At 40.3% G+C, this 15,148-nt stretch overlaps 1 protein-coding gene across 1 annotated transcript in view; it reads right to left on the bottom strand.

Moving 5' to 3' along the window:
• Positions 1-15,148, bottom strand: part of PGM5 (phosphoglucomutase 5) — a 173,406-nt gene that overhangs the window by 46,399 nt on the left and 111,859 nt on the right. Inside the window, exons 8-9 of the mRNA XM_081280925.1 lie at positions 5,318-5,453; positions 2,059-2,242 (exon numbers count right to left, since the gene is read on the bottom strand). Coding sequence (XP_081137051.1) covers positions 2,059-2,242; positions 5,318-5,453 — 320 coding nt within the window. The remainder of the gene's footprint in view (positions 1-2,058; positions 2,243-5,317; positions 5,454-15,148) is intronic.

Below are 15,148 nucleotides of genomic sequence, written 5' to 3'. Positions count from 1 at the left end.
CCCTCAACACCCTCACTGAACTAAACCCAGACTACAGAGAAGCTCCAGTGTGACTCAGGGCCACCAGCCAATGAAGATGTCACTAGGGTCCTAAAATCTGGAGCGGTGAACAACAAAAAGGTCCTGATAACGCTTATCTATTTACAGTCATATTTCCAATCAGATGAAGGAGTATGGAAAGGAAAAAAATTCAATAAATTCCAGAATAAAAATGGAAACCAATCTCCATGGTGGCGGAGACAAAGGGGAGTGGAATAAACTGATGTCAGAACTTGAGGTTGGGTTGTGAAATTAGCCTGATGTGAATGGTTACAGAACATCCTGGGGGAAAAATATCTAAATACTGATTGTACTGAGGAAGATAAAAGGTAGAGTGATATTGGATCAAACATAAAAACAAATCAGCTCAACACACAAGCTTCTCATGAGCAGATAAAGTCCAGAACCTGGCATTGAGTAGACTCATCCCTCCAAGGGACAGTTTCCAAGTTTTCCTCATCAGTGAACAAAACCTCCCAAGGATACTTTAGAAAGCACATATTTTATGTCTCTTGAATCCTGCAGTAACAAAAACAAAGTGAGCCTTGAATTTGGGGGAAGTTTGTCCAGAAAGCCCTGTATAAAATGGAAATGGGCACATGGTACACAACTGGAAAATCCACATCTAAATACAGGCTCAGAGATACCAGCTAAGCTCCCAACTTTCCAAAGATTGATTCACTGATGTTTTTTCAGAGCAAGCATTCCAGTCCTTGAATAAAACACACCACAAATATAAAAATGTATTGGGGACTTTTTATACAAAGGATAGCTAGGAGCTTTTGTGTATTTGATTACATTCTATTTCTAAAATAATTCTATGAGGTAAGCATTCTACAGATGAGGAAGAAACTATGGCCCCAAGAAATTAAGCAACTTTCTGAAAGTCACAACTAGTAGGTGGCAGGATGTGATGCTGAGTCTCCTAGCTCCTTATCCATGATTTTCTCTACTACCCTTATCTTTCCAAAGTGAGGTGACAATCAGTTTGTTGGGCCATCAGAGGGCTTCTATAATGAAAGACTGATATTTTCCTGGAGATAAAAGATCACTATAAAACTAAGTAGACCCGAGAGAGTACCAAGAGAATAGCAAGAAGGTATGTGGATTTATTGCAAGTTGGGGGAATCATATGACAAGGAGGATATCGGGAATTCTAGTCAAATTAAAATACAAGTAACTACATTATATCTAGTCCCCAAAGGCCTGCAGTTTCTGCCTGATTTTATTGTCTATACTTATGAAGAATATATAAAAAGTTAAGATTTTTAGGAATTTGGGGACTGCACTTCTCTTAACATTACTCAGGGTGTATAAATTACAAAAGGTAATGCCTATAATGTGCTCTCAGAGGGGCCAATATTTGCCATAGCCAACAAATAAACAAAACTGAACAGATAAATAATTGTAATAACTATCAATGTTTCTTACACATTTCGTAAAGAGGAGTCCACAATAGAAGTTGTCGTTGGTTTCGCCAGTTATCTACTATGATCATTCACAACCACAAACCTTCCTTTGGGGGGGCTGTTTCTGGGCAAATTTTCCAACTGTTTCTTTCCTAGGAGGGATGCCAAATCCATCTGACTAAGCTCCTGTGAGTCCTCAATGGCATAAGGCAATAGAAGGTGAAACATCCCTGCACTCGGGGGTCCCAAGGACAGCGTTCTTGAGCTCTGAGTAACTTCTCTACAGCTAATACCAGTAATGGCCACAGCATATGAAGACCTTGAGGCTGCAAACATCAGAGAAGGAAATGCTGGGTATGTACCTATTTGAGGCATTGGCCCATCAGTTAACAAGTGGACAGAATACTAGACAGAGAGGGTGCATGTTCTGATTCCCCTCTGCCACTAACTAGTGAGGTGACCTTCACCAAGGCTGCCTCTGTCCTGGTTGCAGAGAACTAATGTGTACAATAAAGGGCTTGGAACAGATCAGCCCCAAACACTCCTTCAGTTCTAGGACATCCTGTCCACCATCTCTGCCAGGTTGTTTTACTGATTCTCTAGCAAGTACCTGTTTCTTGGTCACGGTGCCATCCACAGGGTCCACGTATTCGAAGCTGTCTGTCTTCGCCACACTGTAGATGTGGCTCCCCACGGCAAACTGCTGGCCAATGAAGGACTTGTCTGTGACCAGGGCCTCCAGGTCCCTCATGATATAATATGTCGCCTTGGGCTCCAGCCCTTCATAGTCAAACCTAGTGAGGGAAGGCAGGGCACAGGATGAACAAACACCCCATCAGAGAACCGACCACCGGGTAGACCTCTCAAGCTTGTCTAATCCTGGGTTCTAATTTCAGGAAAGGAAAGCACAGAAGAGCACCCTCAATCGGTCTCCCATTTGCCTACTGACCTTTACAATCCAGTCCCCACAAAGTGGCCAGAATGGCCTTACAACAGTCAAATCATGTCACCCCTTTTCCTTAACTCACTCCTGACACACTTATTATCTTGAGAACAAAACTCAAAACCACAGCCCGAGTGGATCCACTATGGGATCCACACTTGCCCTACCTGACTTGTTCCACTTTTCACCCTTGTTACTCGCTACAGCCACCATGATCACCTCTCCAGTCTGCAAGGCTCCTTAGCCCTTTCCTTCCTCTGGGACTCTGCCCTTCCTGTTAGCTCCCTCCACCCCATGTGCTCTTAGACTCCTTTATACCTGGCGCATTCAACAAGCTGTTTCATTCTCTTCCTTCAGTCTTTCTTTATCTGCTTTTTGAGATACTGGAGCTTGAACCCAGGGGCACTTTACCACTGAACTACATCCCATCTTGCTAAGTTTCCCAGCCTGGCTTTGAACTTGCAATCTCTCCTCTCAGCCTCCAGAGTTGCTGGGATTACAGGAGTGTGCCATCATATCCTGCTTTTCCTTCAATCTTTAAAACTATTGTCACTTCTAGAAAATGGTCTCTCTGACCATCCCTCCCAAAGAGCTTCTCTCTCCCCTTCTTTCATCATGCCTTACATTTTCTTTTGAGAGTTACACAGTCTGTATTTATCTGGTTGGTTTATTTACTGGTTGTCTGTCTTTATCTACCACAGTGAACTCTAGGAGGGCCCAGACCTTTGCTTTCCTGTTCTCTGTTACTCCTGGGATATAAAAGATGCTATGCTAGCAGGCTGGAAGGGAAATGGGAAAAAAGGAAAGGAAGAAAGGAAAGAAGCAGGAATCAACGGAGACAGGGGCAAAGTGAATCTCAGAAACATGGAATAAATGTTTCCCTCAGTTCCCTCAGTGCCCCTCCCCCCGCTTTTTTTTAAGAGAGAGAATTTTTATTTATTTATTTATTTTTAGTTTTCGGTGGACACAACATCTTTATTTTATTTTTTGTGGTGCTGAGGATCGAACCCAGCGCCTTGTGCATGCCAAGCGAGCGTGCTACCACTTGAGCCACATCCCCAGCCCCCTCAGTGCCCCTTCTACCCGCCACTGTCAACAGCAACACATTTCAAGGAACAAAACCTTTAAATAGAGAATTCCTTCTGGAGTCAGCTCAAACAAGGAAAATTGAGCTATTTTCTCAGATACAACTTCAAGATTTGTATTAGTTAAACTGAAATTGTTTTATTATTTCCTCCCTGCCAAGAAAATTGTCTGGCTTAGAAATCATTTTGTTTTACAAACACCTTTCAACTTACCATTTGCTGGGGTTGAAAGAAATGTTTATCTTTCATTCTACCTATTCCCTCCACCCTTTTTATTTATCTCTGTGATCTTTTTGGATAGAAATCTAAAACATAACTCAACATCCTAAGAGAAATTAAATCCCCCTTGCATATTATTCTCTAATATGGTATTTGTTATGAAAAAAAGTGATGAGCATGTAAGCACTTGGCCACAGACATGAACTATATTATAAATACACTTATCATTAACACCATTTCTTCGAAACACTGCAGAAACCTACATAATCATTCCACAAATGATGAGGAACACATCTCTGACTCGAAGCAATCTCATTAATCCAGAGGTTGGCAAACATAATGTATTTATCTAGTTGAACTTTTTAGAAGTGCTTCATACAATAGTAAAATTTCATGTGCTGATTAACCCCCCAGAACCCCAAAAGAGTAAAGGGGCTGGGGCACTTGTTAGGAATACTGACAAGTAAAACAATTCCCACCTGTCTTGAGAATCCTTATTTGAGGATGCAAAGAATAATTTGAGATGATGCAGGCTGTCATATTCCTTCTTCTTGACTAAATAGGAACCCAGAATATTGTGGTGTTGTCTACATTTCTCAGAACATTGCCATCTCTTTGACTTTAATAAATATTATCACAGTCTTCTTTATTCTCTGATATTTATCTAAGTAAATGGCTTCTTGAGAGAAGAAACAATCACCTTATAAGGCTAAAGTCTAAAGCTCTCTTTCTGTCCCTTAAGCTCTGGAAATACAATTGAACTCCAAAGTAGTTAACTATTCAAGAGTAAAACAAAATTGAGTCACAATCTATGTTTTTAATAGACAGAATCTCTAAGACTACCCCCAAATTTCCTCCCTCTACCCTGTGTTCTCCACAGTTGACATTCTTTCTTACCACTCCTGCCCCTAAACCATGGCTTGGTACTAGGTTCACACACCCAGCAAGTAACCATGCCCCCAGAATACTCTTACCCTCACTTCAACAACAAGGAGATAGAGATCACCTCCTCTACCTACTATCTTTTCATCTCCCTCCTTCCCAGGTAATATTTCCATTTTTTCTGTCTCTTCTTATTGAGAGCAAACTTCTAGCAAAATCTCTAACTCCTGAACCACATGGCCCCTTCGAAGGGTACCAGGTTGGACATCCTGGACATCATTTGAATCACTGATAAGGAGGTAAAGGCAAAAGTAGAAAGAAGAATATGAGAGCACCCAGACTGTAACAGCTTCTGTTCCTACCCTGCTCCTTGATAACTATAGGTGGACAACCAATAGGAAATGCCTCTATTTGAGGGCATTCCTCTCCCAGCCACCATGGTTACCAGGGGATTGTTCATGCTCTACAGCTCACATATCCTCTTAGATGGCTGCCCACCTTATAGGCACTGATAAAAAGAGTAGAGAAGGGTGCCGTGAAGGGAAGTGAAATTTGCACCCTCCAGGTTGGTAGTCCTTGACACCACCCCAACCACTTATCAGCATGATCTAGTTCCAGCCTCAGTGTCCCTCAGATCTTCCTGAGAGATGCTGCCTTCTTAAAATTCTAGTCGACTGGTTTCAGAAAACTTCTCTGAGTAGTTCCCCAGGGGGCATGCAGGGACCCTCCCTTCCCCTCACCTGCAATAGTAGTGACGGCCATATTTGGCCCAGTGATCCCGAACAATTTCCTCCACACTCTGCTTCCGGGCAGCAATGATGGAGAGCCAGACCAAGACAGCCCAGAGGCCATCTTTCTCTCGGAGGTGATCAGAGCCTAAGGGAAAAATCAAGGATTGTGTTGAGAATTCATTCCCTGGGGGGAAGCAAGAACTAATGGAGCTAACAAGACGAGTTAGAAAATGTTATACGGAAAGGGTTGAATATATTACCCACTGAGTAAAATTTATGTCCATAATATATTTGCTTTTCTAAATAACTGCTGACTGAAATTCAAACAACAAAACAGCAAAAACAAACAAACAAACAAACAAACAAACAAATAACCCCATAAAATCCTGGAAAATTCTGAAGAAATCAAAGACCCAAACTGACATATTACATTAGAGAACAATATCCTTAACTCATCCATTTATTCAATAAATATTCAGAGATCCCTAAAATATACATTGTTTTACATCCTGAGGATATGGCAGTGAACAAGATAGTTCTTTACTTATAAAGTCTGAATTCAAATAGAAACAGACAAAAGAAATCATATAAAAGAACAGAAATAACAGAACAAGTTGCATCAAATTAGGACAAGTTCTTTGAAGAAATTAAAGTAGATGCTGATATCACAGAACATAAAAGGAACAAAGGCCACTTTACCTAAGTTGAATTTTGGCCCCCCAAAGACACATCCTCATGAAACCTCTGGATATGACCATATCTGGGCAAATTGTATTTGTGGGTATAATTACGTTGGGGATCTTAATGTGAGATCATCCTGAAATATTCAGATTGGCCCTAAACTCAATGACAAGTGATTTTATAAAAAGAAGAGAAGACATATAAGAGGAGAAATGGAGAGACACAAGCCATACAAAGACAGAGACAGAGGTTGGAGTTAAGAAATTTGGCTAAGAGGCAAGGAAGGACCTTTCCTTAGAGCTGTCAGAGGAAGCACAGCCCTGCCAACACCTTGGGTTTGGATTTCTGGCCTCCTGAACTATGACACAATACATTTCTGTGTTTCAAGCCAGTTTGAGGATTTTTTTATGGAAGCCCTAGGAGACTGATAGAACTCAAAAGGGTCAATCTCACTGAGGTGATGACATCTGAGCTGACACCTGAGAAGGAGTCAGTCATGCCAAGGTCTGGGGACAAAGGAATCCAAGCTGAGGGAGAGCAAATGCAAAGTCCCTGAGGCAGGAATGAACTGGACGCCAAATCCTACAGCTATTTATGTAGAAAAAAGAGGCGATTCTTATCAGAATCGTGTCATTCACACAAATAAAGAGTGCAGTCTAAATGAGTAGCTTCCTGTGCAACAAGAACCCAGAAGAATGTGCTGCAGGCCCACTTAAGCATCTGTCTCTGAGCCAGCTGTTTGCTTTCTGTGAAGAGGATAAAGCCCTGCATTCAAAAGAACGTGGAAAGTAAAGAATTCATGAGGAAGGCTTTGGAATTAGGATTTTGACCAATCTCTGCTTTTTTCCAGGTGTGTGAAACATGATTGCAGTTAGTAACCTCTCTGAGTCTCAGCTTCTCATCTGTAGAATGGAGACACCATGACCAATCTTGTGATTTTGTTGTATTAATTAAATCAAGTTAAAGAGCTGGACTCAGTTATAGAGCGTTTGCCGAGCATATGTGAGGCCCAGGGTTCAACTCCCAGCACTGAAAAAATTAAAAAAAAAAAAAGAGCAGGCTCTAGAGTCAGATTGTTCATGTTCAAATTCTGGCTTAGCCACTTACTTTGTTTACTACACTCATCTGAAATATGGGGACAGCAATTGTCCCTACCTCATGAGGTTACTTCCAGGATTAAGAGGCTATAGATGCCTAGGTATTTAGAGCAGTGACAAGGACAACTGCAGGCAGTTGTTACTGCTGACTTTGTTGGTGATTCACAGAAAGCATCTATATAGTGCTGCTTCCCTATACGTGTTTTGGGACAAACCATTCTGTTATTTACGTGTGTGTGTGTGTGTGTGTGTGTGTGTGTGTATCTGATTAGCAATAACAATGTCTTAAGAAACAAGATTGGAACCAGAGGTGGACAATTTCTTCTTGGAACGGGGTAATGAGAATGGACTACAGAAATCTTGGCTTCAGGACAATGAAACATACCCAGAAAATCAACAAAGGAGACCCATGCCACGGAGCTGTTAAAACTTCAAGATGGGATGAAACAGTATCTTAGTTAAGTTACATATCTTTGGCAACCTCTCACTGAAGCTATGGACCATTTGCCATTCTTGTTATGTTTCGTGTTAAAAATCCAATATTTACTTAAGGAGGAAAACATACAACCCTGAAGGAAAAACAAAGGTTCTTATATGGAAAGGAAAAAAAGGATCACGTCTTTAGTTCTCAATATGCACTGATCAATGGTCTGCTGATGACACTGTTAGTTGTCTGATTGTGGCGGCCTCTACGTCAGGGGGACCCTGGGCATTAATCATCACACCATAAAGTGACTCTGGCCTCAGCCAGTGAATTCTTCACACTACTACAAAAATGGAAGATGTTTGGAAGACTCAGGCTTAGCTCTATGGCCCGCTGCCAGAAAAACAAGTCTAGGAAACCCTGCCCAGTGGGATCGTTTCAAAACCTCTTGTCCTTTTATAGTTGAAAAAAAATCACTTTTGCTTACTGATTGGAAAAAAAATACCCTTTTGTTTTAAAACACAAGCTTTGCATACCTTGGACCTCCAGCTGGGTCACATTATCTAGATATAGAACCATTAGTTGCTATTAAGTTTGTGAGATAAGATGCCATAATTCAGGGGTAGAGAGACATAGAGTTCTTTCAGATGGATTTGAAAAACACCTCAATCATTTTTGGCCAACCACATAGTAAACTATGAGTTGGCGTGGATACCCTCGCCGAAAAGTACAACATTTGCCCAGATTCATAAGGGGCCAATGATCAAGTAAAATTAACTGTGCTCTTCAGAGTTCTTTGAGGTAGCCATAAAGACATTAATGGTGCAGCAATTACACAGATGTTTCCACTGGATGACCACAGTGTGCCTTGGAGGGGCTTTTGAGGATACAAGTCTCCTTTTATTATTTCTTTAACCAAATGTTTTCAGTGCCAGGTAAGTAAGAAATGCAGAAAACACAGAGGTATTGAATGGATTTCTAAAACCCCACTATAAATAGTCAAAATGGAAGAGAGAAATATTCACACTACATATATGTATATATGATAGGACTAATAGTGTTTGTGGCAAAAAAAAATGTTTTTAAAAGTTAATAAGAAAAAGAGGAACCCCAGGAGACAATGTGTGTGGGGGCACAAACAAGCAATTTTTAAGAGAAAAATATTAACAGTCAATACATGTTTGAACATATGTTCAGTCTTAACTGTGGCCAAAGTCGATAAAATGGGATACCATTTGGGGCCTATCAAATTAGCAAAGATGGGGTGGGGAAGGAGAACAGCTAGTATTGACAAAGCACCAGTGTACGTGATCACAGTTTGTAGAATAATTTGGCAATGATGATCAGTAGTCTCATAAATTCCTTAGCTTTGGACCCAGCTATATTATTTTCTTAACTTTTAGTCATGAGGACATTCACTGAAATAGTTGAGAGGGCAAACCTGGAAAAATAAATGTTAATTGTTCAACAATAGGATAATTGTGAAAAATCCTCACAAAAGCTTATTGTGTGGGTGAAAGTATTGAGTAAGAATCTTTAGCAACAGAACAAGGTTCATCTAACTTTAATAAATGGAAAAGAAACCATTTATCAAAAATAATATCCAGCAATTTTTGGCAGAAAGATGTATGTATATAACAACTGACACCCAACCATCAATAAAGGTTATTTATCTCTGAAGTGGTAGAATTTCAGGTGCTTATCTTCTCTTTTCTTTGCAGTATTTTCAAGACAAACATGGACCCATTATTTTTGTAAGGAATAAATACAATTTTAAACTTATCAATGGTGCATATAAATTCATATTTGAAAACATGATTTTTTCCAGAGTGTTATATAGTTGGACTTACACAGTACGTAGCCTTTTAAGACTGGCTTCTTTCACATAGTAATATGCATTTCGGCTTCCTACCTGTCTTTTCATAGATTGAGAGCTTTTTTTGATGCCAAGTAATTTGTGAAACATGCTTCCCCTGCCTTCCTTAATTCTGGGGAAGCCAGAGCTTACCCCTCACTCAGGACATTGCAAGAATTGACCTCTACTCCCAAAGTGCCACTTACCCAGCCTTCCTCCATCCAGGCCAGCTGGCCCCAACCCCCCTTCACCTTACTCTGAGCATCCCTGAGCAGCCAGCAACCCCACCTGGATATCAGAAGGAAGCACTCCACTCCTTCACACCTGACTCCAACAAAAATCAGCACAAAAAGAGGGAGTGCGTTTTTTTTTCTCCTTAGAAATAGCACTGTCCCTTCTCCATTCAAATTAGCCTTTGAGTTTCCTCAAGTTTTGAAACCATGCTCCTTGAGGGTAGGCAGTATACCAACAAGTATACTGCCCTCACAGAAGAGGGCAATAAATAAATAATAAAATATTAAAAAGGGTACTAAAAGGTAAAATTAAATAGAATATTCCATCATTTCAAAGGAATATGCTTCCAGTGGAAATACCAGTGTGAAAAAATTAATAAAACCTCATAGGCATTTCAATCATATCAAATCATCACAGCTGAAATTCAGAGAGGGGAACTCCAAATATGTCAATTAGGAACATGTAAGTCATTTTGCACCCATAGGTAACTAGATGGCACATTAGAATCACCAAAAGAACTTTAAAAAACACCAATGTTCAATGCTCCCCCCACCTCACCTTAATACAAGGGCTTGAACCCAGGGCTTCCAACATGCTAGGCAAGCATTTTGCCACTGAGCTATAGCTCTATCCTTCTCTTTCAGCCTCCCAAATAGCTGGTATTACAGGAGTGCAGCACCACTCAATGGTATTCTTCTTGTAAAAAACTCCTTGGGTGGTTCTCATGGGCAGCTAGGGCTAAAAGCCACTGCTTAAGAAAGGCACTCCACGTAGTGTCATGTTAGGGCTAGTGAGTTAGGCTTCTTACCCCTTTTGCTCTAATTTGCTCTAATTTGGCATTATTCACTTGGGTGGTCCTCACTGTAGCCAGCTTTAGTGTCATGCTTTCTCTCTGCACTCCAAAAAGCAAGGACTTAGCCAACTTTGGAGTGACCAACTCAAAAAAGTCCTGGTTTGCCTGGGACTTTCTCAGTGTTAACCCCAAAAGTCTCATATCCCAAGGAGCTTCTCAGTCCCCAGCATAGCAGGATGGCTGGTCATCCAATAAGAAAGGTCACTCAATCCAAATGTTTCCTACTGATTTTTTAGGAGCTGTACACATTCAGCACATGCCTCAGCACACAGATTCCCTAGAACCAGAAATGACAGACGGCATGTATATATACACACTTAATTTTGAAGCAAGATTATAAGCAGGAGAAATTCCCATCTAAGAATAACAACAAGGCACCGGCCACTGTGCTCAGCTATTTTATTATCTCATTTTCACAAACTGAGAGCTCCTTTCTACAGATAAGACATGGAACTTAGGTCATTTGTATGAGGTCGCATGGCTACGAAGTGGTAAAAAGATTTGAACCTTTGCAATTTGGCTCCAAAACCTATAGCCTTCACTACTACTGAAATAGCCTAGTGGTGACAGCAGTCCCCAGGAGTAAAGGAGGCACTGCGTCCCACCTAGTGAGAGCTGAGGAAGTCCTTCTAAAGAGTAAGCCAATGAATGGCACTTTGTCCTTCTCTCCCCCAGCATATGAGAAGGAGCTACAAAATTCCTCTTCCTTTTCCTCTGTCAGTTTATCTTTTTCATTTACAAGTGATTTTCATTATTTTCCTATGAAATTCTTCCAATGCTCTTTTCATCAACTCAAGACAGGGATTTGTTCTTTTATTTATTTATTTTTTAAATAGTAGAATTATGAGGTCAAATTGGGGACACCTCTTTCAGGTGAATCAGAGATTTGAGAACATGTTGTAGAATCATGACAGGTTTTTTTGTTTTTCCCATTTCTTAAATCACATGTTCAGTTTTTTTAACATCTGGCAACAATGCAAGTCTCACTAAGAACTGCCACCTTTCGATGCTTAAAATAAGTTTTTCAATGTAGCAAATGCTCATCAATGGGAGCACAAAGCTTTCCTGCAGGTAAGTGGTCCACATCCCGCTGTGACCCCAGAAAGGCCAGACAGCAGCCACTGACACAGGCAGTTCATTCTGTGTTGTCGGTCATGTGGCTCCCAAGGAATAAGAGTATGTAACCATACACTTATCACAAGTAAAACGAGAACAGCATTTGGCATAAATATGCTGACCATAGCTATACCCTGCAAACAATATGAGCAAAGAAATTGGTCTGAAATTTACTCCTCACTCTGTCCCAAGTTGGCTCATAGGTTCATGGCCAACGTTCATCAAGTGCACAAATGGTTAATTATAGGAACCACTAGTATGCAGTCTGAAGTAGTCATCAGATTTGCTCTTCACTGAGAGTGAGGCTAACTAGAAGTGAGCTAAAATATCACAACAGGAAAAACTTCACTGTTCACCCCATCCAACTGATTTGTCAAAAATAAAGAAATCAAGGTGCATAAAGTTAAGCCATTTGTCCCAAGTAGTCAGACCACCTAGAGGTGGTATGAAGATTATAACAGGGTGTTTCGACTCCTGGTACTTGGCTGTTTCAGGACACCGTCCTGTCAAGCCCCCAGAACTCATTCCACCTTCTTACAAAAGAATCAGAAAGATGTGTGAGCACTCCCTTACACAGCAGCAGCAGAGGTCAGGAAGCCAGGAAGATTTGGGTTCAATTTGCCTCAATCAGTATGACCTTAGCCAGTAGCTTTACCTTCCTCCCTCAGCCTCAGTGACTTCATCATTAAAGCAGCTCATTTTTGAGAGAACTCAGTGAAATAAAGCACAGGAGGTGCTAAGCATTGTATCTATCACAATAAACAATGTATATTAGCACTACTTTATTAACACATGACCTAGGCAATCAACCATCATGGTAGAGGAAGGACCACCTGAACAATTTCATGGCCAGCCAGCCCACACACCTCCCCTGCAGGAACATGCCAGCATAGAAAGTGGGGTCTCCTAACTTATGTACCCCACTCCACTCCTTTGTCACTAAGGCTGACAGGAACAACAGAATCTACTAAGAGTTTTTCCCTGACAGGTTATATGCTGAGCCAGAAAGCTCTCCAGGGGATTTCAAAGTAAAGACCTGTTACTCTGCAATCATTGTACTCTATTTTCTTAATGTGGCCACTTAATGACTAGTCATTTCCCAAAGCACAAGTTAGGAAGCCTCCAAGCACAATTTTAGTGATTGCAACAAAATCCCAAAGGACAGACCTTCTTATTAAAAATTCTTCAGCAGATTGCAAAGAAATGCTCAGTCTTTTTGGAAATCCTCAATCTGTGACCAACGGCCATGACCTTCCAGGGCGCCCAGACCCAGAAAGCACTGATAAGAGTTGACACAGCCTCAGAGGCTCATTCCTTTGTTTCTGTTCACACAACATTCCCTCTTGCCACTTCTCATTGCCGTGGAGGATTAACTGAAAGGTCAAGGGAACTGGAACCACGAAGACCCCAAGAAAACGATATGATGGAGACATTCTTCTTGCTCCAGATGGGAGCTATTTCCCAGAACAGGGGTTGATAGTTTGCAGAGAGTCCAGAAAGGAGTTTCAGTTTTCCAGCTTTACAAGGAGGCTCTTGGGGATGTCAATCACAGCAACTCTGCACTCTTACCCAGCTTAGATTGAATTGCACACGTGCACACAACCCATTTCTAACAGCCCCGCAGAGAAACTCTTCTCCCCATGCTGATAATGCTGTCATCACGACCTCCTAACCCCACTTCTGCAACCCAGCCACATTTACACACACTGGCCACAAAGAAGGAAAGGAATGTGGCAGGACCTCGATAATGTGAAATTCACAGAATGGGCAGAAATGAAACCATCAGAGTGTAGCATTAATGACCACCAAAATAGGAAATAAACTAAAGCTTTCTCTCTCTTTTTTTTAACTTTGAGAAATATAAATCACAAATAAAATAGTTGTATAGGGGCTGGGGATGTGGCTCAAGCGGTAGCGCGTTCGCCTGGCATGCGTGCGGCCCGGGTTCGATCCTCAGCACCACATACCAACGAAGATGTTGTGTCCGCCGAGAACTAAAAAATAAATATTAAAAGTTCTCTCTCTCCTCTCTCACTCTCTCTTTAAAAAAAATAAAATAAATAAAATAATAAAATAGCTGTATAAATAAGAGGAATTTAAAGCTCTTTAGTATTGTGCCACTGCACTAGTGTGAAGCCAATCTGGAGTCAGGTTGTGTGCAGTTCACATATGAAATACAAATAAAGAGGCACAGCCCTAAGGGTGTTGTAAACTGTACAACTACTGGGGGAAATAAAATGTTCTTTCACAAGGTAACTGGACCTTAAGTCAATAATAAAAACTTATAAGACAATAGAGCACAGAATGACTATTCTAAGAACAGTAAGAATTTAGTACATACCAAAAAAGAAATTGCTGAAGCTGGAATCTAGCCCTTTGTCGAACATAACTATTTCTAAGTTAACGTCAGCAACTGCAGAGAAGCCATGAACATGGTAAAACCACAAATTACAAATACTTTGAAAATATATCCATTAACACTGGTTTTGAGAGAAGAGATCTCTCTAGAAGCATTTTGTCAGCCATTAATTTGTGCTGATAGCTATAGGATGATTGAAAATATCAACTTTCTTTTCAAATTTTACATAATTCTGATTTTATCATAATCCCTAACATCCCTCTCCATCCCCTTAAAACATGCCTATATTTGTGTGATTTTGCTATTATGAGTCCTCCTAAATCTTAGGATACTAAAATGCCCAGATTTTCAGGAACACTTCCACTTGAGAATAAAAATATAACTTACTACTAATAATGCAAGAAAGAAATACTAAAACATAATTCTTCTTCTCTTCTTTTTTCTTTCCATCTATCCTACAAATGCACACTTAGGATCTACCCATATACCAAGGAAAACGATCTGAATGAGAGAGACATGGTCCCTGTTCCCAGGGTATTTACAATATCTGCACAGTGAGCAAAAGAATCCAGCAGATATTAAAAATTTAGAAAGGTACTCAAGACTTCCTATGACATGGAATACATACATACTCTGTGCCTCTTTCTATTGTGCTAAAACCTGAGCAGACATGAAAACAGCCAATTTAAGAGCACTATGCAATACTCAAGAACTCTCAGTGAAAATATTTGTTGTGATAATTATGAACTAGTTGTTAGTGTCAGGAGACCTAGATGCAATTTCAAACTTTTAGAAAGAAAAAAAAATTGTATACAAAAGCATATACTAGATGGCTCATTTAAATAAAATCTTGAATACTTTCAAAAAAACAATAAACATTTTTTAATTGCCTGATTTATTTGGCAGACTTGTAGAGCTATTGACATTAGTTTGCTCAAAATATATATTAAGTATTGTAGCACTTCAGAAGATGGTGGCCAAATCTGGAGATCTTCCAATCTTTCACCAAAAGAACAATTCCTCAGAGTTACCTGTAAAGGGACAAGCTCTGGTCTATGACAATTCATATACTACCCAAATGGTATCACTTCTTACAAAACTGATGTCAGCAATGAAACCAATGGAACATTTTCAAAAAATGCAAAAGAAAAAACTTAAAGTTTTTGGTTTTTTGGATCTTAATTTTAGTATTTTAGTACATCCTCTCTGTATATGGGAACA

Source organism: Spermophilus citellus, assembly GCF_964194105.1.
Source record: "Spermophilus citellus genome assembly, chromosome: 2".
Lineage (NCBI taxonomy): Eukaryota > Metazoa > Chordata > Mammalia > Rodentia > Sciuridae > Spermophilus > Spermophilus citellus.
The sequence above is the reverse complement of the archived record's forward strand: the minus strand, read 5'-3'. Positions and strand labels throughout refer to the sequence as shown.